Here is a 26,612-nt window from a genome sequence, read left to right on the forward strand (position 1 = left end):
TCCACTTATGAGGACATTATACTGCTACTGTTCTATCAAAATTTTAAACGAATATCCTCATATGTGACTCTTTTTTTCTTAAAAACAAAAATAAGGTAAAAAAAAAAAATCTGGTAATTCTTTGTTGTTACATTCATCGGGCCCCAATATGACCAAATATCAAAGAGAAATTAAAAATGCATGTCGTGGAAGAGTTTGGGTCTTAGGAGGTTAAGATAACTTCCTGAATTTGAAAACGAGCACCAGAATAAGGATGAAGGGTGATTTCAGTGGCCAAATGTGGCACTGGTGTTGGTACAAAACGGGCTGGCATGGGTACTTCAGAAACTGCTGATCTACTGTGATCTAGATGCAAGACTTTGGAATAGTGGTGTAGTAGGAGATTCACAAAGTGGATGTGCAGCCGGCAAATTTGCAGCAATTAAGGTGCTGTCATATCAATATGGACCAAACTCTCTGAGGAATGTTTTAAGCACTTTGCTCAATCTATGCTACAAAGAATTAAAGTAGTTCTGAAGGCAAAAAAGGCTCCAACCTGGAGGACTAAACTCTTAGTTATACGTTAATACATAATCTGTAAGTTGTCATATAAACTGGGCTGAAAGTCATGCTATACATACACCAATGTAGTTTGGATTTTTTTTTTAAGGAAAAGCAGATAAATGAACATATTTTTACATGCATAATACCATTCATATTTATTTACACTGTAAACCAGAACAATACTAATGGGGTGTAAGATGTAAAGGTATTTATAAATATACATACCTTCTTTGAATTAGTATGAGAATGAGTATGGACATTAAGCTTGTTTTCTTTACACTGATATAGCCTGCTTCTTTTTTGTCTTTGGTTCTCCTGCTCTTCTGCAGAACCACAGACATTATTAGAGAGACAAAGACCCCTGAACTGAAACGTATGGGAGAATTCTACAATAGCAAAGATAGTATACATAGATGCAGACATTCATACACTACGATAATTATAGTATAATAGTAATTATTTTTTGCATTACGGTGATAAAATTATTTTTCAAATAAGGGATAAATAAAGTTTTTTTCTCATGATCAGAAAAGTCAGCAAACCGGGTTTTTAAAGTTATTTTTAAGTTATTAAGTAGTTGGTTAATTGGCTGGTTAATTTTCAACTATAGAGTCTACCCAAATAACTTTGAGTCGTTTTTCCATCAATTTAGATCACGATTAACTTTGAAAAATTTCCATTTGTATTTGTGAATCAAAAAAATCACAAGTAAAGTTAAATTGTCGAAATAAAATCGTTGTGAAGATTCGAAATGTAAATATAGTCAATAGGTCGTCATTTCAAAAGGTACTGTAGTACTGTACTCTACTGTGCTCATTTTCACTGCAGGTAACATGTATGTGTAACATTGTATGTGACAAATAAAGGCTTGATGGATTGTATTACACTGAAAAAAAAGAATATCTGGATCTTAACAGGGCGTACAACCATTTAATCAACTGCCTAGAGGCGTTTAGATTGACTGGCGGAACTAAAGCGCACGGTTTAGATGCTGATCGAACCCTATTTTGTTGCACAACCTGTAGCAAAGTGGTTAGCGAAGCGAAAACTAGCGAGCTAACGTTGCATCGTCAAGCTCGATATGCCCGCCCATCGGTGAGTCTTGCAGCTATATTACATTAAGTTATGCATCGGATGGATGCATAGTGAGGGGGCTGCACGATTTAAAACGATAATTGTCAACGTCTGCGGCGTGTCAGCTTTTCCAAAGCTTCCTGTTGTTTGGCTAACCGCAAGCTTAGTGACAGCGGGCACAGTTTTAAGTAGCTTTGATGTGGTATTCGGGATAAGTTGACTATCAGTGTCCATGCTGTTAATTTGACACTTCCATGTAATCCTACCAGACCAAGGGGACGGTTGAGCTCACTGTTATCGGCGCTGAGCTGTGTTTTCTGGATGTTTATTAGTTTCCTTCAAACGCGATAAAACTGTAGCGAAGCAGGTTATTGGAGTCGTGTCAGCGTCCCTCAGCTCGTTTTGTTTTCACTGGAAGGTGCCAGGACAAGCCTAAAAGTTTCACGGAGCCAGAGCTAGTGCCAGTGTTGAGTCATATTTTTTTTTACATATAGTTGTTACATTTTAAAGTATTTGACAAGCGTGGCTATGTAGGTTTAATTTTGATGACTCGGTAAACATAAACATAAGTGATTGCAGCCGATCTTAGTGGCGCAGGTTGAATCTGCTTCCGTTACCCATAACGCATTGTGTCTTATATAGCCGAAGACTGATGAATTATGTGGTTATAAGATGGTGTAAAACTTTAGGATGTAGTTAAAATGTGTCTTGATTTACTGTAAGTGTGATGTTTTTATAGTGAGCTTGTATCATACACATCATGTATCAAATGTGATGTGCATGACACAAACTTTACAGTAATGCACCTGTAAATGTTTTTCTCTCCGCAGCCTGTAACATCACTCAGTGAAAGCACAGGCTGTTGTGATGTCAGAGCCAAAGTCCCCTACTCTGACCCCTGGAGACACATACAAGGGTTGGCTCTTCAAATGGACAAACTACATAAAAGGTTACCAAAGACGCTGGTTTGTTCTCAGCAATGGCTTGCTCTCTTACTACAGGTAAGTTATATGAAGAATACTGAAGCTATAATAATTTGTAATGAATTTACTCTATTTCAAGCGCAAAAAGAAATGACTAAAGTGTAGCTTAAAGAGGATCCATGCATTAAAATTTTATTATAAGTATGCCTTGTAATAAAGGCCTTTTTACAGGACAGCAACAGAATCACAATAACACCACAAAGCTCTCTGAGCAGTACACATCCATTAATGTAAGTGATTTGCAAACTGCAGATTTGACTGCTGTTGTCGTCTCTGTCTTCAGGACTCAGGCTGAGATGGGTCACACATGCAGAGGCACCATTAACTTGGCCACAGCCAACATTGCTGTGGAAGATTCGTGCAATTTTGTGATTTCTAATGGAGGGGCACAGACCTATCACCTGAAGGCCAGCTCCGAAGTAGAGCGCCAGCGATGGATCACTGCTTTGGAACTTGCAAAGGCGAAGGCTGTCCAAATGCAGGCGGAATCTGGTAAGAGGGACTCTTACCAGAGGATAATGCAGGGGACTCCATAGAGAAAGCTTACAAAGCACCCAGAAGCAAACTCTTTCACTGAATCTTATTGTGTTTGTGTTGACTAATGACACTCTCTGTTTTCTTCCTCAGATGACTCAGGTGATGATTTCCCTGCAGTCTCGCCAAACTCAGGACAGGGTGGAGACTGCCGTAACACAGAAATCCAATCTACATTACGCACACTTAACAGCAAAGTGGAGGATCTTGCCACCTGCAATGATCTCATTGTCAAGCATGGGTCTGCTCTCCAAAGGTAGTACTTACTAACAGACTATTATCCATTAACTAATCTTTTTTTTTTTAAATTACTCTTACCCATTAAAATCTTTATTTCACAATTTTAGGTCTTTATCAGAACTTGAAGGACTTCGTGTCGCAGTGGACATGGGAGAAAAGGTCAAACAAGTCACAGAGAGAGCCACGCTGTTCCGAATCACATCCAATGCCATGATCAACGTAAGTCAATCAAGCGTTAATAAAAGTTGAGCAAACAGCTCTCCCCCCTGAGTGTGTTACTGATAATGTCTGTTTTTTTTGCGTGATCCTCTAGGCATGTAGAGACTTCCTTTCCATGGCTCAGAGCCACAGTAAGCGCTGGCAGAAGGCCTTACAGACTGAAAGAGAACAGAGGATACGTCTGGAGGAGACTCTGGAGCAGCTAGCCAAACAGCACAACCACCTAGAAAGAGCTTTCAGAGGAGCAACAGTTCTCCCCCCTTCATTCAGTAATCCTGCCTTAGGAAACAAAGGTGAGGGTCTTTTCATCATTGGAAATTCTAACTCTGGCACCTTCGTTACTGATCTGCTGAAGTCTGTTGAACCGTTAAGTTATTCAGTCTTCCTCTTTCTTCATTTCAGGGGGTGTTTCAGGGAAAGCCGATGCCAGTGACGAGGATGATGACAATGAGTTTTTTGATGCTATGGAGGAGCCAGCAGAGTTTATTACTGTCCCCGCTGACCCCAAATATCACAGGTACAAACTGATATTTTTTATTGTGAGACTTTTTTTTTCCCTCCACATGTGTTTTGTTTTATACTTGACTCTTATCCTCTTCTACAGGAGATCTGGCAGCAACATCAGTGGGATTAGCAGTGAGACTGGAACGGATGATCAGTCGGTAAATGTGCGTTAAATTTTTATATCTAATTATTTTTGTATTAACTGCATTACCATATCAAAGCCACCTAACTCCTGACGATATTTTCTTTATCTTCCATCAGTTTGATGAACTTTCTTTGGCATCAAACCCAGAGTCTCCACAGCCGCTGGAGCTGGAGCCAGTTAGGCAAAGGCGAACTCGTATCCCGGACAAACCAAACTACTACCTCAATCTGTGGAGCATCATGAAGAATTGTATTGGAAAGGAGCTCTCAAAAATACCAATGCCTGTAAGAAATCTGTGCACACGACAGCGTCAATGTGACTTTTCCATTTAAAAATAATCAGAAGTGATGAGATGTCTCTCTGTGAATTTTTAGGTGAATTTTAATGAGCCCCTGTCAATGTTGCAACGTCTGTCTGAAGACCTGGAGTACTACGAACTCCTTGATAAGGCTGCAAAGTGTCATAGCTCTCTAGAGCAGATGTGTTATGTGGCAGCCTTCACAGTGTCTTCCTACTCCACCACAGTCCACCGCACAGGAAAGCCCTTCAACCCTCTGCTCGGAGAAACCTTTGAGCTCGATCGGCACAGAGAGTGCGGTTATCGCTCTCTTTGTGAACAGGTAGTTAAAAACCCAAAAAAAAACCAACATTGTAAAACACAGAAATGGTCTACACTGCATTGTTTTTTCACAAATTATAGTCGTTTTGATTCAGGTTTTACCTGTTTCCATTGCAAACATGCTTTATTTACTCATGTAGTATTTTGTCCTAGTCATGTTTGTTTTCTTAATGCACTCAAAGCCATTATATAATTACAGTGACCATATGTTAAGCTTCCTGACTCTTCTCTCTCTTTGTTACCTCTTCTTAGGTCAGTCACCACCCACCTGCCGCAGCTCACCACGCCTTCTCTGAAAAGGGCTGGACCCTCAGACAGGAGATAACATTAGCCAGCAAGTTTAGAGGGAAATATCTCTCTATCATGCCTTTGGGTGAGTGCGTGTGTGTGTTTGTATAGCTGCAAACAAAGACACAGCATGCAAGAAAAATACACCTGCTAAGCCTGAGGTGACATGTTTTTATCCAGTGAACACTGTCTGTCTTACACTACTGTAATTCACTATTTCAGTGTAGAATTTCATATTTTCACTTTAGTTCATGGGATATATGGGATACGTTTCCATCACATGCAACATTATTCCCTTTTCTCTCTCCAGGGTCTATTCAGTGTATATTTGAAAAGAGCAACAATCACTATTCTTGGAAAAAAGTGACCACAACAGTTCACAACATTATTGTTGGGAAATTGTGGATTGATCAGGTAATGCCAAAATGTTATAGCTTAAACATTATTACAAAGTGATGACAGAGATGTTTTCATATGATGTTTTGATTTCAATCTGCTAGAGTACAAAACACTCAGAACATTTTCTTTCTTTCTTTTGTTCTGTGCCAGTCGGGAGAGATCGACGTGGTGAACCACAAGACAGGAGATCGCTGCCACCTCAAGTTCGCTCCCTACAGTTATTTCTCCAGAGATGTACCGAGAAAGGTGGGCTCCTTTTTTTTCTTTTTCTTTTTTTGTGTTTGTTTAAATAAGATAATTTGAGTTGGGTTTCCTCAGGCAGTATTTTCCTTTCAAGATGATGATATTACATCCACTAGTACATCAGTTGATTCTGTTGAGTCATCCTCATTCTCTTTCCTTCTGCATATGAGCCGTCATTTTCCCAGGAAACTTATAGGAAGCCTTTAATGGCAGTGGTTTTATTATTTTCTCTCCTGTACAGCCTGCAATTAACATATCTTAATTAATTAATTCATGTCTCCTCCTAGGTAACAGGAGTAGTAACAGATAAGGATGGAAAAGCGCATTATGTCCTGTCAGGAACGTGGGATGAGAAAATGGAGTTTTCCAAAATTATGCAGAGCAGTAAAGGTGAAAATGGCACTGAAGGCAAACAGAGGACTGTCTATCAGACACTCAAAGCCAAAGAAATCTGGAGAAAGAACCCGTTACCGTAAGTGTTTTTAGTCTTAAAGACTGGCGACGTTCAGAAGTGTGAACGTGTTCTCAAATGTTTGAAGCTGAGCTGTTGTAAATACTGCTGCTCTTTACTTTTAATGTTTTTATATTGTTGAATTTGCAGGGAGGGAGCAGAGAACATGTACTACTTCTCCTCTTTGGCTTTGACTCTCAATGAACCCGAAGAGGGAGTTGCGCCAACAGACAGTCGGCGGCGACCTGATCAGCGGTTAATGGAGGAAGGCCACTGGGACGAGGCCAACGCAGAGAAACAGCGTCTAGAAGAAAAACAACGCAGCACCCGTCGAGAAAGAGAGAGAGAAGCTGTGAAAGCAGCCAGCTCACCTGAGGAAGGTAGGAAGACGGAGAGCGAGATTGTGTTTAGCATGGATTCGATTTTTGTGTTTTGTTTTGTTTGTATTTGTCTTATATTTCTGTCTGATGTTGTGTCCATTCATCTTTTATCCATTTTTGTCTGTCTTGGTATTTCTTGTCTTTCCTTTTTTTCCCCCCTCCTCTCTTAATGCTAAGCTGTCACTGAGACTTCGATCAATGACTCGCCTTTGAAAAGCAAGTACTCTGCTTAGTCTCTTCTCACCTTTGGTGTGAACTTCAGACCGCAAAATCAAAAGTGCACACACGAAATGTTTGTGCGTTCAGTATTAAGGTGCTCAGCATCCTCCTCTCTTATAACAGCTTATTTATATGTCCCCCCCCCTCCCCCTCCCCCGTTCCTTTCTGTTCCATTTAGCTGATGCAAAAGAGCCTGCTCCTGCTTCAAGTGAGATTTCTGATGAAAGCAAGTATCATTTTACAGTTTTATACAAAGTGTACTTTTAAAGGTGCTTTGTGTGGCTTTTTTACTGAGCAAGTACCATTTATGTCCCCGGGGTGGTTGCTGGCCACGTTTGCCGCTATCAGGGACTTCACAGCTCGTATGCGTCATTTTGGATGGACCAGTGATTTTCAGTTCCTGGTTATAATGAACAAAACTACAAGTGTAAAGAGATTTTCACTCATTTTTAACTCATGTGTGTGTGGATATCATTTTCTTTAACATTTTAGACCAGCAAAGAGAAGATCTATAACCTAACCCTCTATAGAACCACCTAATCAGGTCAAATCTAAATTATCTATCAGTGCTTAAAGCACAATCAGTTTATTACACAAATCACCTTATTTCTTTGTTACGATTAGTCTGTTGGGCTTTTCTTAAATTTTTGAGCAGAAAATAATGCCTTAGATGCGACACATGGCACTTTTAAAATTTGAAGAAATCTTTTTTTATGTGAATTTTGGATGTGTCTGAGTTGTACATTTACCTCTTTATGTTTGTGCTGGGTTTTGCTCAGCTGACACTGAGGATTCCCCCCCTCATACACCTGTTGCATGCAAGTAGTCCCTTTCATTTTCACTCACTGTCATTTTCAAATCACAGCAGTTCTGTTATGTCTCAACTTCCAAAGAAGAGTCATCCTTTTTTTCTTTTTCTTTTTTTTAAATAGCCCCTTATGGACCGTCACTCTTCCCTTATATAAGCAAGTATTCTGATCATGATTTAATGCATAGCACCAGTATATCACATTTTCTAGTAATGTAGTTGAATCCTAATGACCAGAAAAACGTCCAACTTCCACCATTTTCCTCTTTACAATTTGCTCTCTTAGTGGAAGGCAGGGAAGGCCCTTATGGAGCTCCAGCCAAAAGCAAGTAACATTCATTTCGACTGTTGTCCCATCTCTTAGATCCTCTTAGAGTAGCTGTATACAGCTGTAGAGGCCTCATAACATTGTAGAGTGGCAGTTTGTCTGTGATTGACCAGCATCCTCTGACTCTGAAGCAGCTAGTGTGTTATTTGTGAGCCTGGTCCTCTCCAAGTGGTTATACAGAAAGAGCCCCCTGCATTTTGTTTGAATAAGATGCATCTGAAGATCAAGGTAATGGTAACATTTATTTGTTTCTCTGGGGCAGAACTCTGAATGCATATCGGCTTAATTTAAGCATGATATGTAATCCTGGCTGAGTGGATTTTTTTTTGTGTGGGGTGGTGGTGGGGGTTAACCTTTACTTTAGCTTCTAAATTGAAACATTCTTTTCTTTTTCAATAGGTGCCCATCCAGACACCTACCAATCACTTTGGTTTGAGAAGATAGATGATCCTGTGTCCGGAGAAATGTTGCACATCTACAAGGGGGGTTACTGGGAAGCTAAGGAGCAAGGGAACTGGGATATGTGCCCTGACATCTTCTGAGCACAGCTGAACAATTTCCCCACTGAGGTGTACAAATGACACGATCGTTAGAGGGACCCCTTTTTCCTATCACATTAATTAGGAAATCCAGTTTGACATCAGCCTAGCCCGTCATCTGACCAACCTCCTTCAGCCCCTCAGTTCAGCAGGATCAAGGTCAGCTGGACTTCGCATTCAAGTACACATGATTGCCTGTGTGGCATTGTAGTCAACCTGCAGCTGGTTGGTGTTCCTCTCACTGCCTCTCAAACCCTGAAGTTTAGCTTGGTTTTGGTCCACAGCTTCTTCCCAGTCCAGGGTTTTCTGATCCAGCCTTCAGGTTGCAGTTTGCAACAGCTCTTTCTGAAAATGTCATTCTGCATTTTCTTTGGATGTGCTATTGATGGAAGGGTTATTGACCCAGATGGTACCTTTCGATATGTTTTTCTGCCACATTCCTGTTTGTTTTCCAAATACTCCAAAGCCTCCTCAGCACAAAACCACAGCAAGTCAAAGTTAAATCACATCCTTTTATAATTCCCACAGTAATATCCACGTTACCATTTTCAGGCCACAAGTTTAGCTTTTGGCATTTTGGAGATAAATGAACATACGTTCGATACAGAGCCAGACTGATATAGGATTTCTAAGATTGATATACTGGCCTAAATTTGACACAGTGACCTTTTAATTTTCTTTTTGGGCACATAAACACATTTCCTTAACATTTGTTACATGTATTTATTTATCTACTCGTTTACGCTCTGCCTGACTCTGCTCAGAGCAGCTGGTTGTGTTTCTGTTGTGTTTCAAACACAGTGTAGCCAACAGGGAAGTGGACAAAGCGTAACATCAACAATCAGAATGTTCCTTGTGTTTCTGTGTTCTGTTTTTCATTCTCATTTATAGGTCATTCTAAATGCCAATACTGACAAATCGGCAAATAGCCGATATATCAGTCGGCCTCTAATGCAGAATTTGCCTTTGAATTTATAGTGATTTGTGGTGCTGCTTCAAACTAAAACAACAACTATGAAGGTATAATATAGTTATATACTAAGACTTTTTAAAAATTATTTGAACTGTCTATTTTCCCCCATTCTAATACTCCTCCTACGCCCTGTAAATACACAGCAAAGATCTAGAAGTATTTATTATAACTGTGCTGTCCCGCATATTGGTGGAGTTACTCATATAAAACCTGAATATGGCTTCATACATCGTTCATTTCATACTACAGGAGTAGTAGAGTACTACTGAAATGGCAGTTACTGTTGCAGATGCATTTTTAGGTTGTCTGTGTCTGTGGTCAATGGTCACAGTCACTTAACCTCAGAGAACACTCTTTTTTTGGGGGGGGGGGCTTTGCTCAAGAATTGAAACAACAGCTATGACATTTGCGTTTGTGACATTTGCATTGAGGAAAACTGCCCCACTTCTCAAAGTTGATCAATTTCAGATGTATTTTTCTAATTTAGCTTTAAAAGTTTCACTCCTGGTTTCACAGTAGATGTTGAGGCTATCCATGTGAATTTGTGACTAAATTTAAATCAGCAGATCTGCGCGCTGAGTTGTCACGGAGCTGCGTGGAGTTTACTGCTAACTCGAGGATTTGCAAACTGAGGGCATTTAAAGCGAGTGGTTTGGCCTTTGTGGTTAACTTCAGACTTAGCGAGCATAGCTTTAATCTTGATTACAAATATTTGTGTGCTGTGAGTTTAGAATTTCTTTTTTGTTTTTTTAAAATAGCAATAACCGTGCCTCTGCTCCTACAAGAGGCACAAATTGAAATGCGGGGGTAGCGTTGAGCAAGAACACTAAAGCTGCACAAACCGACTTTTGTCTCGGTCTTTGCTGTTGTTTGTCTCAAGGTGGTGGACTGTACAGGTGATAGAAAGTTTTAATCAATGTCATATTAAAGTGTACTTAAAATAAACTCTATGAACGAAGACGACAAAAACAACACTAGAAAATGATTTCTGTGTGAATACACCAAATAGTGAAATAACTGTGATCATAAGTAGTTGTGTTGATGAAGAATATAAAAAGAGTGATGCACTTTTAAAGTTTTGTTTTGGGGTTTTTTTGTGTTTCATTATCATTGTTTACTCCATATGAACATAGTTTCATTTTCTGAACCGAGGGCACCGTGTTACAACATGTAGCTCTTTAGCAACCAAGTTAGCTTTCAGTTTGAAATATTCGTCTTTATTTGTTTTCTGCCACCTTCATCTTCATTGAGGCTCTGCAAGCCATTTAAAAACACTTCTTTACAGAATAGGTTTACAGATTTGCGTCCTCTGTTGTTTTTATTACATGTAACATTTCTGTTTCTGTGTTCGTTTGAATTGTGTGGTTCTGTCATTCCATCTTTATGTTTCTAGATTTTTTTTTCTGTCGGTTTCCACCAGTTTCATCACTTTGTTCCAGCTAGTGTTTTTTTCCTCCCTTTTTTCTGACTGTCCCCATCTACAACTGTCCAAAGCTCCAGAAATCTGAGCTCTGACTGAATTCAGACTGAATTTTATTACTAAATGGTCAGATTTTGATGTTGGCTATTGAAATATTTGTGTGAGCTTGTTCTGAAAACTTTTCCTAAACCATGTTCAATAAAATATGAAATGAATTACAATTCTAAGGAAACTTTTCACCTTTTTCTGTGCTTTTGATGGAGTTTTTAGAAGGATTGTTTTAGAGATTGTGGCTGGATTAAAGTCTGAGTTGAGATGAACTGCTTATCTTTGGTATTCATTTTATCAACCGTCTCAACAAAGCGGTTTTACTAGTATAATGTATATGTGTAATTTCAAAGCAGATGACTTTTTATTTCAACCTGTTTGAATTGCTGTACCCCTTGAAAACAACATACCAACATTTCATAATGTAGTGTCTGTGTAAATAAGATCCACGTCTAGTTAAAGGTGGAACTTGGGTCTTTTATAAACAAGTTATATACTCCTGGATGTGCGAAGGTTTAATTCATTTTAGAGATGAAACTATACTTTCATATGTTCACACACTGGACACTATATTAGGGACACCTTACTGATACAAGGTTGGACCCCTTTTTTGCCTTTAGAGGTGCATTAATTACTTGTGGCATAGATTCAGCAAGGTGCTGGAAACATTCCTTTAGAGGTGACATTGTGGTCCATATTGACATGATAACATCACACAGTTGCTGCAGATTAGTTGGCTGCGCACCCAGTGTTTCAAATCTCCTGTTCCACCACATTCCAAAGGTTCTTTCTTGGATTGGGCTCTCTGTAAGCCTTAAAGATGACTGCTTGGAAAAAATTCCAGTAAGTCAGCAGTTTCTGAAATGTATTTACAATATCTTCATATAAAATGGGTCCACAAGAAAAAAGAACATTTTATATGAATTAACAAAAAAAGATTTATTTCATAATTACGGGACAGCAAAATGTGAAAGCTACCAAAATGTTTCTGTAATTTTACACATTTACAATGTAAACCCCGAGAACAGTGCTGATAGATTTCTTTCTTTTCAGTTACTAAAGATCAAAAACTTTGGCATAGAAAAACTAATTTGTACCGTAAATGTGTAGTTAAACGTCTTTAGACTGATGGTCTGTTTAGATCATAGTGGGCTGGATGTGCCCCGCGGAAGCGTTAGAGCTGCCACCCAGGCAAAAGAAAAACAGAAGTATATCACGTTATAACGTGAAAAGTTTATTGTTCTAACAAGATACTTTTCACGTTTGAACAACATAATATCACGTTATTACAATATACATAATTATCACGTTCGTACAATATAAATATTATATTACGTGATCATATATTGTACAAATGTTAAAAAAAAAAAAAAAAAGATACCATTAGAATAACATTTTTTATTGTAAGAACGTAAAACGTGTTGCGTTCGGAAACCCAAATCCATGGTAGGTGTGGAGAGCTCACGCTCTTCAGAGCTGGCACTTAACTTTCAATGCCCTGCTTTCAACATTGACACAAACACTGATAGCCCACTTCTGAGATTTCTTCGGAATCGTGGTGTACCTGAGGACTGTCTCTTACGAATGCTACAAGAACGCGCAAGTTCTCTCTTGAGGGGGAAATTTGTAAAACTCGCTTTTTACGAAGTTACAGCGTCTAAAAATGTGACATATTGCTAAGTTAGCAACCACAGCGGTTTTCGCTTCTCTCGCTTTGACGGCGTAAGGTATCTGTGCCATCAGAAACTGAATTTGAATAAGTTAAATTTTAATTTGAATTGTAACTTGAATAAAAGCTTTTGAAAACTGAATTTGAATTAGTCTAATTTGAAATTGAATTTATGGTTTGAAAATGATCATCACTAAATTGAAATTGAATTTTATATATTGAAAATGAATTCATTTGCTTTGAAACTGCATTTTATCCTTTAAAAATTCAGCTCTCGAATAATTTCAGTTTCACTCTCACCATTCAGTTTCAGTTCTACAATTCAATTTCAGTTCCAAAATTCAGTTTTTTGGAACTTACTTCCGGTTCCGGTTCAAGAGTAAACGAGCGCAGATTAATAGAACTACGTTTTACCAGCGGGCTGAAAGTGTTACTGACGGGATTCTACAGCGTCTTGAGCTGAATTAAGACTTCAGAAGTCATTCGTCATGTCGAATGACCAGCGGATAAACTCTCAGGTTGGTAATAAATGTATTACATGTATAAGAACAAGCGTCATGTCAACAAATGATAGCCGTAAGGTAACTTTTATGCTTATTGTAGCTGTTAGCTAAAAACGCTAATTTAGCCTAGTTTGCCCTGAATTCAGCTTTGACAAACAAATATGATTGACTGTTTCTAGTAGAATTCCAAAGTTGTCATCTTGTACCCTGTCAGAGCCCTGTATGCTTGCAGAGACCCCTAGCTGGCCTTGAGGCGACTTTTGTTGTGATTTGGCGCTATATAAATAAAATTGAATTGAATTGAATTGAATTGAATACAGTAGGGAAACAGGCAAAACGGTGTCCAAACCTTTGTATTTTAGCTTTATTTATGTCTTACACAGCATCCCAACTCTTTAGCTAACTTAATAACTTTAGCTAAAGTGAATAGTTAGTCTAATTCATTAGCACAGCATTACTGGATCACCTGTTTAAAGTGATATAATATGATATACAACTATCACTGAAACAGCAAACTTTGTAAATAAACAAACAACACTTCTCATTCTCTAAACGTTTGGCCACAGCTGTAGATTACACTATCAGTGCTTGTTCACTCTTGACAATAATTACATTTCTAAATTCTCTTTGTGCATTTACAGGTAAACAATATCTAATATTTTATCTAAATGACTGCTTTGTCTTTGAAAAGGTGAAGAGCCTGAGGCCGGTGACAGTCCAGTTCTACTCTAAGTACATCCTTACGGTGGCTCACAGGACAAGGCTACATTCCTGTCCTGCCAGAAGAGAAGAGAAACTTCAGAGTCTTCATGCAGTTCAACCACACCTGTCATATTCCATATGATAGTGGTCTCAAACTCCAGTCCTCGAGGGATGCATGCAACTTTTCCATGTGTCCCTGGTGCAACACACCTGAATACAATTAGTAGGTCATTAGCAAGAGTGTAGAACTTGACTGCATGCTGAGGTGGCAACCCCTAACCCTACCTACTCAAGTAAATTTAAGTAAATATATGTATTTGGAAACATATACTTCTAAAATACTTTTATTGCACCATGTTCATTCACTCATGAGCTGCTGTAACGTGAATCAAATGGCTGAATTGCCAACTCAGCATGCAGTCAAGTTCTATACTCTTGCTAATGACCTACTAGGTGTGTTGCAACAGGGACACATGGAAAAGTTGCAGGACAGCGGCCCTCGAGGACTGGAGTTTGAGACCCCTGCCGTATGGTGTTCATGCAGTTTTCTACCCCACAGTTACAGCATGTCTGACTGCCTGTTCAGCATATGCAAAAATATGAGTTTAAGCATGTGATGACAAAGGCCTTCCATTATGGTGTTTGTCATCACATGTCACAGACATCTGGATGATCATTTGGAATAAACAAAAAACTTGTTACTTCATCTTTTATCTTTATTATTATTATTATTGTTCTTATTTTACATTTTTCATTGTTAGGCATTAGGTTTATTTATAGTAGTCCTTTCCAACTTCTTTCCCTCTTCCATGTTACTGTGTCAGCATCTGTTTGGGGTTGGGAGTGGAACAGAAAGTAAGGAAATCCAAAGTGCCATTAAAACCAGGAGAGGTTCTTATATTTCAGAAGAAGGGATTAATTCAAAAGAAATGACCTCAATGCCATATTTTATTTAGGAACCCTAGAGAGCACTTTGCAAAATAACACATTCTTATAATTTCACCCTCAGATGAGCCAAGCTATGACTGTCAGGGAAGGTGATGTAGGTACAGAGCATGTGAGAGTGGTTAAGTTGATGTCTCTTGTCTAGATGAAGGCACAAGAGGGATCAATGGCAATGCGTAGAGATTCAGTATCTTCAGTGGGCACTCCATTTCTGGCACAAAACACCTGTAAAAGATGATCGATTTAGGAGGTGACCTGACAACTTCAGCCTGTCAAACATAGCAATGGAGCAGTATGTTTAAAAAAAAAAAAAAAACTAAGCATGCACTCAGTACCCTAAGAATTATTATGGTAGTTAAACACAGTGATAGTCACATATCATATCACTTCAAACGGAGGTGATCCAGTAATGCTGCACTAATGAATTAGACTAACTATTCACTTTAGCTAAAGTTATTAAGTTAGCTAAAGAGTTGGGATGCTGTGTAAGACATAAATAAAGCTAAAATACAAAGGTTTGGACGCTGTTTTGCATGTTTCCCTACTGTAGGGGTCTCTGCAAGCATACAAGGCTCTGACAGGGTACAAGATGACAACTTTGGATTTCTATTAGAAACAGTCGATCATATTTGTTTGTCAAAGCTAAATCCAGGGCAAACTAGGCTAAATTAGCTTTTTTAGCTAACAGCTACAATAAGCATAAAAGTTACTGTACGGCTATCAATTGTTAACATGACGCTTGTTCTTATACACGTAATACATTTATTACCAACCTGAGAGTTTATCCGCTGGTCATTCGACATGACGAATGACTTCTGAAGTCTTAATTCAGCTCAAGACGCTGTAGAATCCCGTCAGTAACACTTTCAGCCCGCTGGTAAAACGTAGTTCTATTATGCCGGGCTCACACTGTGCGATTTTTTCAGTCGCGCGATTCAGCTCCTGCTCAAACTGTACGATTGACTCGCAGGGGTTAGAAGTTCATAGGTCACGATGCAGGGTCTCACACTATACGGCCCGATGCTCTGATGCGACCTGAGTGCTCAAACTGTGCGTTCATAAAATGAAGGTTATAACAGAAATTCTGTCGCTCGCTCTCCCTCTCTGTCTTTCACTCACACAGACACGCACACCACCACCATCAACTTTATGAAAAACATTGATCAGGCAGCTGTGATTGAGCAGCAATGTAAATCCAACTATTTTCACGGTTGTTGTGGTCGTGATAATTTTGTGAGGCCACATCGAAAAGGCTCGGGTGAGCTTTCCAAAGTTCTACAAGTTGTGCCTCCATCGCTTGTGTCCAGATCACACGCTGCACTGCCGTGCTGCGCCGTCTTTTTCGCTGACATTTGTGTTTGCGCGTGCGCAGTGTGAGAAGCTGCAGTGACACCCTCCCGACGGTCGGGAGGATTTCAAGCGATTGATGATCGGGAGCTGGTCGTGAGGTGTTAATCGTTTCTCGTTACCCCACGTACACTACACGATGCACGACGCACGATGAAGGACAAACTCGGGCCGATCACCAAAACGGTCGCACGACTCAAAAATCGGCTCAAAATGGGCCAAAAATCGCACAGTGTGAGCCCGGCATAAATCTGCGCTCGTTTACTCTTGAACCGGAACCGGAAGTAAGTTCCAAAAAACTGAATTTTGGAACTGAAATTGAATTGTAGAACTGAAACTGAATGGTGAGAGTGAAACTGAAATTATTCGAGAGCTGAATTTTTAAAGGATAAAATGCAGTTTCAAAGCAAATGAATTCATTTTCAATATATAAAATTCAATTTCAATTTAGTGATGATCATTTTCAAACCATAAATTCAATTTCAAATTAGACTAATTCAAATTCAGTTTTCAAAAGCTTTTATTCAAGTTACCATTCAAATTCAAATTTAACTTATTCAAATTCAGTTTCTGATGGCACAGATTTCTGCCCATAATATGGATGTAGGCTGCATTGGTGTGGATCTATATGGAATCGAGAATGTAAAACAAATTATCCCGCTGTATAAAACTGGGTCGCTGTTATGACCACAGTTATTAAATGTTACTAATTAACCCGTTAGCTATATGCAGATTCCAGGTTTCTTAAATTTATCACGATATTATGTGATGCACAATGTTTCCTTGTTTATCTAAAAACAAATGAATGAAACTGTGTTTATATTGATATTTGGCTTCAATTTAAAACACCAATGATTTCAACCCATTGTGCATTGTGCAACTGAAAGATACGTGAATACTAATTTACTTTTTCAAAAGTGGGCGTTGTATATACTGTAACATTTCTATTAATGACATGTTAGAGAATCTGATTAATGTTGCTGGCATAGAGAGAGGAAAAGAATAAATGCTAAATATTGATGGCTGCCACTAAAATAATAACAGACAATTATCAAAACACATGTGAAATGTACATACATTTTTTTAGTGATGTACCTTGTTACATGCCAAGAGACGTGGCTTTGCTTTTGTGTTCTTTTTATCTTTCAGGTGTCAAGCCTCCACCTATTGGCCAGTTCAAAGTTGATTGGCATGTGTCTATTGGCTGGTCTGGGCACCAGAGGCGGAGCCAGACATTTGAAACACACGGGGCTTAGCCCTAAAGGGTAGTATGCATGTAGGATTTTTTTGGGGGGTGTTAGAAATGACTGAAAGATTAATTGGCTCTGTTTTGAGTTTTGTTCAAAAAAGAATGACTTCATATAGGGAAAAATATATCACATATGCAGGACACCTTAAACTAGTTTTTTAATTAAGCAGCAAGGCAGAACAAAATCAGGGCTGTATCAAGACACAAGGACTAAACCCCAATTCAACCAGATCCAGAATTAAAACAGGACTACAACAGTTCAAAATCAGGACTACTTAGGATTTAACCAAGACAGAACCAGAATCAGAACTAGATGATAGTAGCACTAAAAATAATCATAGACCTGCACTACACTTATTTTTTAATTCTACCAAAGTCCACTATTTGGATTCAGAAAAGTTTATATAATTATTTAGCCTTGTTGTGCAAACAAGCCTGAATAACTTAATAAATATAGAATTTGAAAAATAACAAACCTAAAAAGAAACACTAGGTACGAGATACTATGATACGGTGATACTTTTGGTAAACAACCATTTGACTAACATGTCTGTCTCACCTGCTCTTGTTCCATCTCTGTTCTGTCCTCATTCTCCATCTCCCTCTCTGTTCCTCTCTCTCCCTCTCTGTTCCTCTCTCCCCCTCTCTGTTCCTCCATATCCCTCTCTGTTCCTCTCTCTCCCTCTCTGTTCCTCCATATCCCTCTCTGTTCCTCTCTCTCCCTCTCTGTTCCTCTTTCTCCCTCTTTGTGCTGACAATCATCAAATATACAGTGGAAACCAGATATTTACATACTCTTCAGATAAAAACACAAACACTTTTTTAATTGTAACATCAAATCAGACTAAATGTTTATTTTTTTAGATTGATAAATATAAAAAACATATTTGTTAATTTTAAGAGTAAAGAGATAAATTGTCTGTATTTCTTAATTGTAAATGGCACCAAATTGTATTCAAAACTGAGCCACACTTATGGATCTCCAAAATTCTTTTCCTGGTGTTTTGGTTGACATCTCTTGATGTTCCCATTTCAAAGAAACAGGCTCTGTGTTTTGCCTTATATGCATCCAGAGCTGTGCCACCAATTTACTCACATGGACTCTACTAACCTATCAGAAGCTTCTTCAGCTCAGAATGGAATCGTCTGGAGTTTTCTTATTAATTAACACTAAACTTAGTGTATCTGTACTCCTAAATTTGATGAAAGTGATAAAAATAGACAGCTCTGTCTCTCTTTATTCTGACATTTAACTAATTCAAAAGATATTTCAATATTTATTTATCCAAAACAAAACAAGTTTACTCTAAATTGATGTTGTACAGTAAAAAAATGTTCTTGTGTTTTCCATAAAGTGTATGTAAATATCTGGTTTAAACTGTGAATATACTGCTGTGTATTGAAATTCCTCTTGTTTTGCATAGAAATATACTGAACAACATACAAAGCATAATTATATAAAATACTACCTGAGTTTTTTCTTTAAAAGAAGCCCCTTATGTCCATTCTTGTATATCAGTACATTACTGAAACCGATTTATTTAGCCGTGGAGGGTAACAACTGAAAATATGAAATAAACACACATGTAAGCTAAGACTCTCTAAAGAAACAGCATTGTTGTTGTTCGGCTTTTCATTTCGCCATTTGTTGATTCACTTGAAGAACGAGTAACGTAATATGGGTCAAGTGATCAGTTTGATATCAATCTTTCGTGATACACCGTCATATTTACATTATTTGTACAGTACGAATGATTTGCTTTGGTACCTGGTCGAACTTCAGTTCTCCTCGGTCTGCCTCGCTCCGTTTCCCCAACAGCGCACTCGCAGGCAGCAGCTGCAACGCCCCGCTTAGTGTCTGAGTTTGGATCATACCAATATTAGGGGGGATTTACGCACAGTCGTAAATTCCCACAGTGTGCACTATGCGCTTCGAATATTGTGTGTAGTTTTTTGTTTTATACACTTCTCAACCAGGCATCTAACTATGAAAAAATTACACTCCAAAAGACCCCGGGCTTCTGAAAAAAAAACCCGGGCTTAAGCCCAGTAAGCCACCCCCCCCCCCCCGCTCCGCCACTGCTGGGCACAGTTGGCCAATCACACTCCGAGGATCACTACAAATGAGCAGCTCCCTGGCCAGCTGGTGGCTGCTGGCTTCTGCTTTATAACAAACATTTGTGTGAAGGTTTCTTTGTATTGTGTGTGGTGGGAGGCTGGACGGGTAAGCTGGCAGTTTTTAAACTGTTAGACACACTAGGTTATGCGGTTGATGCCACTTTTCTATGTTTTCACTGACCTTTTGTCGAGTAGCTAGGTAGGCCTTTTGTTTTGCATTTTTGTTTCAGTTAGGCCCTGGAAGCTATCGACCTGTTTTTGTTTTATTAATTTCTTTGTTTTGGCTCAACCGCCCAGTCCTCACTCCCACACCTTTTTCTTTTGTTAAGTTTGACTATCAAGTCAAGTAATCAATAAATCCTGCCTGATTCTTACCTGTCCTGTTGTCCTCCTCCTTCATTGATTGTGGTTGTCCAGTGTTGCTGTCTCCTTCCTACCTTTGCCTCCACCATGGTGGGGGGGACGTAACACAAGTGGGGGCTCGTCCGGGATCTTTTTATGCTGTGGACAACCTAAATTAATGAAAGTGTGTCGTGATTTTAGGGTGGCTATGTTTCATGGTTGCGGTTGAAGATGAGTTTTGACCTGCTTGATTTTGTTAATCAACCTAGCGTTGAAAAGATTGACTTGTGTCGCAAAGACGACTTGTTAAGTATTGCTGCCCAGTATAAACTTTCCGTACCAGAATACGGAGTGAAGAAGGATATTAAGCAGGCTTTGTTGGAGGGGTTAATAGAGTTGGGTATCTTAATTAGCCCTGCTACGCCTGAGGTACCTTCTCAGGACCCCTTAGCTCCCCCTGGAGCCTCTGCTAATCCAGCTTCTCCAGAGAGAACTGAAGAGCAAGCTCAACTTGCTACACCTCCGGGTGCCCAAGTTAAGTCAGATGCGGCTCCCCAAACTCTGCCTCACTTTAAGCCTTTCACTCCAGAATCCCAGACATCTAGCAGTGATGCAAAGCTTAAGGTTCGCTTACTACGTTTACAGTTGGAGGCACAGGAGAAGGATAAGGTGCGTAAAGCAGATGATGATCTCCGGCTGGAGATCCGTAGGCTTGAGATAGAAGCTGAAAAAGAAATCAGGTTAAAGCAGCTTGAAGTAGAAGCACTGAAGATGTCATCAGGGCAGAAAACACATGCCACTAAAGAAATCCCAAAAGTCTCCCCGGAAAGTTGATGTTAACAAACATATTGCTCTAGTACCTACCTTTCGTGAGACTGAGGTAGATTCATATTTCAACGCTTTTGAAAAGGTGGCTACTGCTCTGAACTGGCCAAGAGAACTGGCCTATTTTACTTCAGTGTAAATTAGTGGGCAAAGCTCAGGAGGTAGTAGCTTCACTTTCGCTAGAGCAGAGCATGAAATATGAAGTGTTGAAGGAAACAATTGTACGTGCCTATGAACTGGTACCTGAGGCCTACAGGCAGAAATTTAGGAACCACAAGAAGTCCAGCAGTCAAACATATGTGGAGTTTGCAAATGAAAAAGGGGCTCTTTTTGATAAGTGGTGTGCTGCTAACGGAGTTGGTGATGATTATGAGTCTCTGCGGGAGTTAATGCTACTGGAGGATTTTAAAAATTCATTACCTGAGAGAGTCATAATGTTCTTAAATGAACAGAAGGTGACGTCAATGTCAAAAGCAGCTGTGTTGGCCGATGAGTTTGTGTTAACACATAAGAATGTTTTTTCACCTATTTCCCATCCAGATAGGCCCACAGCCTTGCGCTCAGCACGGCTTGAGTCTAGTCGCTCTGCTGCAAGGCCCGTGAGACTACCTTCACCTCCCCATGGTGAATGCTTTTTATTGCCATAAAAAGGGTCATCTCATTGCAGATTGTCAGGCATTAAAGCGTAAACAGCAACTATCCTCACAACAAAAAGGAGTGGGACTGATTAAAGCTACAGAGAATGGGAGGGCTTTTCAACCGAACGATAACCACCCTGATCCCTGTTTCAAACCATTCATTCTAGAGGGAGTGGTTTCACTGACTGGGAATCCAAAAGATCAACAGCCAGTAAAAATGCTGAGAGATACAGGGGCCTCTCAGTCCATCATTAGAGAAAATGTCTTACCGTTTTCAGAGGAGTCATTTTGTCAATCTAGTGTCATTGTCCAGGGAGTAGAACTCGGATTTGTATCTGCCCCTTTGCACACTATTCACATTCAGTCTTCCTTAGTCAGTGGGATTGTTAAAGTGGCTATTCGTTCTGCATTGCCTATCCCAGGTATTGACTTCATCCTAGGTAATGACCTTGCTGGAGGCAAGGTCATGCCCGTTCCTGAAGTGTTAGACAGACCCGAGCTGAGTCTGGACTCTGACTCAGCCCAAGACCAGCCTGCCATTTTTCCAGCTTGTGTAGTTACGAGGGCCCAGACAAAAAAGGACCATACAAAAAAGTATGGTCCTGACTTGACTGATTCCTTTATGAGGTCAGATCTCTTTGGTCACGTGATCACATTTACCTCTGGATCTAAGGGTCAGGCCAAAGTTCCACCTGCTGACACAACACAACCAATCCTGAATTTGCCAGTCTCCCGAGAGGAGTTCATTACTGCACAGAAAAATGATGTAACCCTGTCCAAGTGTCATTCTTCTATCCTCAGTCAACAGGATACCAAGAAGAAAAAGCTGGCTTACTTCTCAGATGAAGGTCTACTGATGCGCAGATGGACGAGTGAGGTCTCAGAAGACGCAGACTGGTCTGCAGTTTATCAGGTGGTTGTACCTACTGCCTAGTACCCAGGTATTGTCCTTAGCACATGACCACCCATGGTCAGGACATTTGGGGGTTAACAAGACATATAGCAGAATTCTGAAACATTTCTTCTGGCCAGGACTGAAATCTGTTGTTCAATACTGCCGTACATGCCATGTATGCCAAATCACTGGCAAGCCAAAACAAATAATCCCACCAGCTCCTCTCTGTCCTATCCCAGTAGTAGAGGAGCCATTTCAAAAAGTGATTGTTGACTGTGTGGGGCCTTTACCTAAATCTAAAACTGGAAACCAGTTTCTGTTGACGGTCATGTGCGTTTCAACTAGGTTTCCTGAGGCAATCCCACTACGGAGGATTACAGCTCAGATTGTTGTCAAAGCGCTGTTGAGATTCTTTTCAACCTTTGGTCTGCCTAAGGTTGTGCAAACAGACCAAGGTACTAACTTTAAGTCTAGAGTATTTGCCCAAGCCCTTAAAACATTAGGCATTGAACACATAACCTCGAGTTCTTACCATCCTGAGAGTCAGGGGGTGCTAGAGAGGTTTCATCAGACTTTGAAGTCCATGTTGCGGAAACACTGTTATAGTTCTCAACGGGACTGGGATGAAAGTGTTCCTCTTGTTTTATTTGCCTGTCGTGAAGCAACCCAAGAGTCTCTGGGGTTTAGTCCCGGTGAACTTGTGTTTGGGCGTGAGGTGATGGGTCCTTTAAAGGGCTTTTAAAGAGAGGCTGGCTAATCCGGTTGACAACACCAAAAGCCTTCCAGAGTATGTCAAAACACTAAACGACAGGTTAAAGAGGGCTTATTCCCTAACAAGGAATGCACTAGCCACTAAAAATGAAGAGACACTTTGACCAGCGGGCAGTCGACCGTTCATTCCAGCCAGGTGACAGAGTGCTCCTTCTCCTTCCCGTGCCCGGCTCCTCTCTTTCCGTTAAATTCTCTGGTCCTTATGTTGTAGAGAAAAAACTCAGCAAGACCAACTACATTATTCAGACCCCGGATCGCAGACGTCCTACTCGGGTGTGTCACGTCAACATGATGAAGCTGTACAACTCTCGTGAACCTTCAACTGTGCCATCTGTGGCCCAAGAACAAGTGGCTACATCCCCGATGGCTTCTGTTTTCAAGGTGGAGATTACTCCAGATGAAGATGGGTTGGTGTTACGGGGTGCTGAGCCTCAAAGTGCTCGACTAGGTAATTCTGTGATATTGTCAACACTACCACAATACCTGTCCCACCTTCCTGCTGAACAGAGCAATGATATCATAACACTCATATTGGGATTCCCATCTCTGTTCAATGACATCCCATCTCAAACCACTGTCATAAAACATGATGTGGTGCTGACTAACCCTACACCAATCAAACAGCGCACTTATCGGGTTAGTCCAACAAAGAGGGAAATCATAAAACTGGAAGTTGAGTATCTTCTTCAGAATGGATTTGCAGTGCCTAGCTCCAGCTCTTGGAGTTCACCATGTCTCTTAGACACGAAGTCAAATGGAAGCCCAAGATTCTGCACTGACTTCCGAAAGGTGAACTCTGTCACTGTACCAGATGCACATCCCTTACCTCTTATCGATGACTGCATTGATGAAATTGGGCCTGCAAAATGTATCACTAAACTTGATATGTTAAAAGGTTATTGGCAAGTGCCTTTGACACAGCAAGCATCTGACATTTCAGCTTTTGTCACTCCTGACCACTTCCTGCAGTATACGGTTATGCCTTTTGGCATGTGCAATGCCCCTGCAACATTTCAGAGACTGGTCAATAAAGTGTTGGGAAACATCCCTAACTGCAGAGCATACTTGGATGACATCGTTGTGTATAGCAGTGACTGGTCAACCCACATGGCTACATTGAAAGAAGTCTTCATTAGCCTGGAAAATGCATCTCTCACTTTGAACCTTGCCAAATGTGATTTTGCTAGAGGCAGTGTCCTCTACCTTGGCCAGCAAGTTGGTCCAGGAAAAGTGCGCCCTGCAGATGCCAAAGTCACTGCGATTAAGGAGTTCCCCCAACCAACCACCAGGAGGGAACTGCGGCGTTTCCTTGGGATGACAGGATATTACCGACGATTTTGTAAGAATTTCTCTTCTGTTGCTGCCCCTCTCACTGACTTAACCAGTCCCTCAAAGCCGTTTATTTGGTCTGAAAGTTGCCAGCAGGCTTTCGAAAGCCTTAAGGGCTTACTTTGTTGCACCCCCGTTTTGTCTGCTCCTAACTTCTCTTTACCATTCAAACTGGAAATAGATGCCAGCGCAGTTGGGGCAGGAGCGGTGCTTCTCCAGGAGGATACCCAGGGCATTGTCCATCCTATGAGTTACTTCTCTCGGAAGTTTGATAAACATCAGCTCAGGTATTCTACCATTGAAAAGGAGACACTTGCTTTGTTGTGGGCCTTGCAACATTTTAAAGTTTATATAGAGTCAGGTCAGAGTTCAGTTCAAGTATTCACAGATCAGATTCCCTTTAGTTTTCCTCTCTAGAATGTATAATCACAACCCGCGGCTTATGCGTTGGTCACTGATTGTTCAGAATTATCCTCTCAATATCCATCACAAAAAAGGTTCAGAAAACATTGTAGCAGACGCACTCTCCCGTGCTGTTTAGAGATGTCACCAAACCCGGAGTTTGGTTCTTAAGGGTGGGGGTGTTACATGCCAAGAGATGTGGCTTTGCTTTTGTGTTCTTTTTATCTTTCAGGTGTCAAGCCTCCACCTATTGGCCAGTTCAAAGTTGATTGGCATGTGTCTATTGGCTGGTCTGGGCACAGTTGGCCAATCACACTCCGAGGATTACTACAAATGAGCAGCTCCCTGGCCAGCTGGTGGCTGCTGGCTTCTGCTTTATAACAAACATTTGTGTGAAGGCTTCTTTGTATTGTGTGTGGTGGGAGGCTGGACAGGTAAGCTGGGGGTACCCCATAGACTGGCTGCAGTTTTTAAACTGTTAGACACACTAGGTTATGCGGTTGATGCCACTTTTCTATGTTTTCACTGACCTTTTGTCAAGTAGCTAGGTAGGCCTTTTGTTTTGCATTTTTGTTTGAGTTAGGCCCTGGAAGCTATCGACCTCTTTTTGTTTTATTAATTTCTTTGATTTGGCTCAACCGCCCAGTCCTCCTCCCCCACCTTTTTCTTTTGTTAAGTTTGACTATCAAGTCAAGTAATCAATAAATCCTGCCTGATTCTTAACTGTCCTGTTGTCCTCCTCCTTCATTGATTGTGGTTGTCCAGTGTTGCTGTCTCCTTCCTACCTTTGCCTCCACCATGGTGGGGGGGACATAACATACCTCATGTGGTGTGGCAGCAGGTATACCTTGTACTTCTGTATAGTAATAAATATCTCTGTTATTACAGATTGATGCCACAGTGATTGATTTCATGGATGACAAGACCCTGTCTGGTTACATCCCAACATATGGTGATCGGATAGCTGCCAGACGGTTCTGCTTGGAAAACAGTGGTGCAAGTACTAAGGAATCAAGAAAAAACTCATTGCTTGAAAAATTGAAGGAAAAGATGGGAATCAATGAACACGAGAAGAAACCTGATCATGAGGAGGCATTCGTTTCTAAGAGAAAAAGAACATATGCAAAAAACAACAAATGGGCTGAGAAAAAGACTCGAAAAATTGAGTTAGGGTGGATCCATGAAGGTAAGCAAGTGAGAAAGCGCAGAGGAGGAGGAACAAGGACCTTTGATGTGCCCAAAGACTCCAAAAAAGCTGACATATTACAGTATGCTAAAGATCTTTTCTTTCCAAGTGGAAAAAGCAAATTTGGAAGATGGGAGGTGTTCAGTCATGACATATTAGACTATCAGGAAGAGGCTGTATTTGATGAAGATGTCACAGTTGGAGAACTCTACTCAGCACTTAAAATGGGAATGTTGAGATTTTACTTGTGCACAAGAAGATTTTCCGATGATGAAGAAGTTTATGATAGAGGGAAAACACATGTAAACAATGTTTCACAACTGACTGACTCACATCAAGGAGATGAAGAAGCTTCTCACACTGTTATGATCTCATCATCAGAATCTAGGAATGCTGATGAAGATGTATTTTTAGACACATCTGAGGTAATGATTGAACCCTACCTTGGAGAGCCTCTGCCTTGTCAGCTTGATGACACTGTAATAGATGAACCATTCCTGCAGTTTGAGGAAGATGATCTGGTCATCACATCCATTACACTTCCTCCAACAAACTCAGTAGTCCAGATACATCTATAAGCAATGAAGCAATAAGCTCTGCAGGATCATATGATGTTGTCTGCGTTACCATCAAACTTCACAGGGTTACTATTCTGGAGGAGATGATCAGCAAGTTCAAAGATCCAGCACTCCTCATACACCCTCTAAAATACACCTACATTGATGAAAAAGGAG

General features: G+C 40.3%; 1 protein-coding gene and 1 long non-coding RNA gene across 6 annotated transcripts; both read left to right on the forward strand.

The window, feature by feature from the left end:
- Positions 1 to 1,539: 1,539 nt before the first annotated feature.
- On the forward strand, positions 1,540 to 11,219 carry osbp (oxysterol binding protein). Of its 5 annotated transcripts, XM_063476026.1 has the most exons (21): positions 1,540 to 1,638; positions 2,448 to 2,618; positions 2,884 to 3,092; positions 3,228 to 3,390; positions 3,482 to 3,593; positions 3,688 to 3,886; positions 3,996 to 4,110; positions 4,198 to 4,261; positions 4,359 to 4,526; positions 4,617 to 4,862; positions 5,114 to 5,234; positions 5,460 to 5,563; positions 5,699 to 5,794; positions 6,079 to 6,263; positions 6,393 to 6,622; positions 6,800 to 6,838; positions 7,020 to 7,067; positions 7,621 to 7,659; positions 7,774 to 7,806; positions 7,936 to 7,974; positions 8,377 to 11,219. In XM_063476026.1, exons 2-21 carry the CDS (start codon positions 2,485 to 2,487, stop codon positions 8,517 to 8,519), a joined length of 2,487 nt encoding a protein of 828 aa, XP_063332096.1. In that variant the 5' UTR covers positions 1,540 to 1,638; positions 2,448 to 2,484; the 3' UTR covers positions 8,520 to 11,219. The 5 variants fall into 5 exon arrangements, with proteins under 5 accessions (XP_063332096.1, XP_063332097.1, XP_063332098.1 ...); XM_063476027.1 differs by lacking the exon at positions 6,800 to 6,838; XM_063476028.1 differs by lacking the exons at positions 7,621 to 7,659; positions 7,774 to 7,806; positions 7,936 to 7,974.
- Positions 11,220 to 12,904: 1,685 nt separating this feature from the next.
- LOC134628510 (uncharacterized) lies at positions 12,905 to 14,537 on the forward strand. The gene is made up of 2 exons (XR_010093991.2): positions 12,905 to 13,144; positions 13,821 to 14,537. It is a non-coding gene; the product is annotated as an uncharacterized LOC134628510 (long non-coding RNA).
- Positions 14,538 to 26,612: the final 12,075 nt, after the last annotated feature.

This window comes from Pelmatolapia mariae, linkage group LG6 (assembly GCF_036321145.2).
Source record: "Pelmatolapia mariae isolate MD_Pm_ZW linkage group LG6, Pm_UMD_F_2, whole genome shotgun sequence".
Taxonomy (NCBI): domain Eukaryota; kingdom Metazoa; phylum Chordata; class Actinopteri; order Cichliformes; family Cichlidae; genus Pelmatolapia; species Pelmatolapia mariae.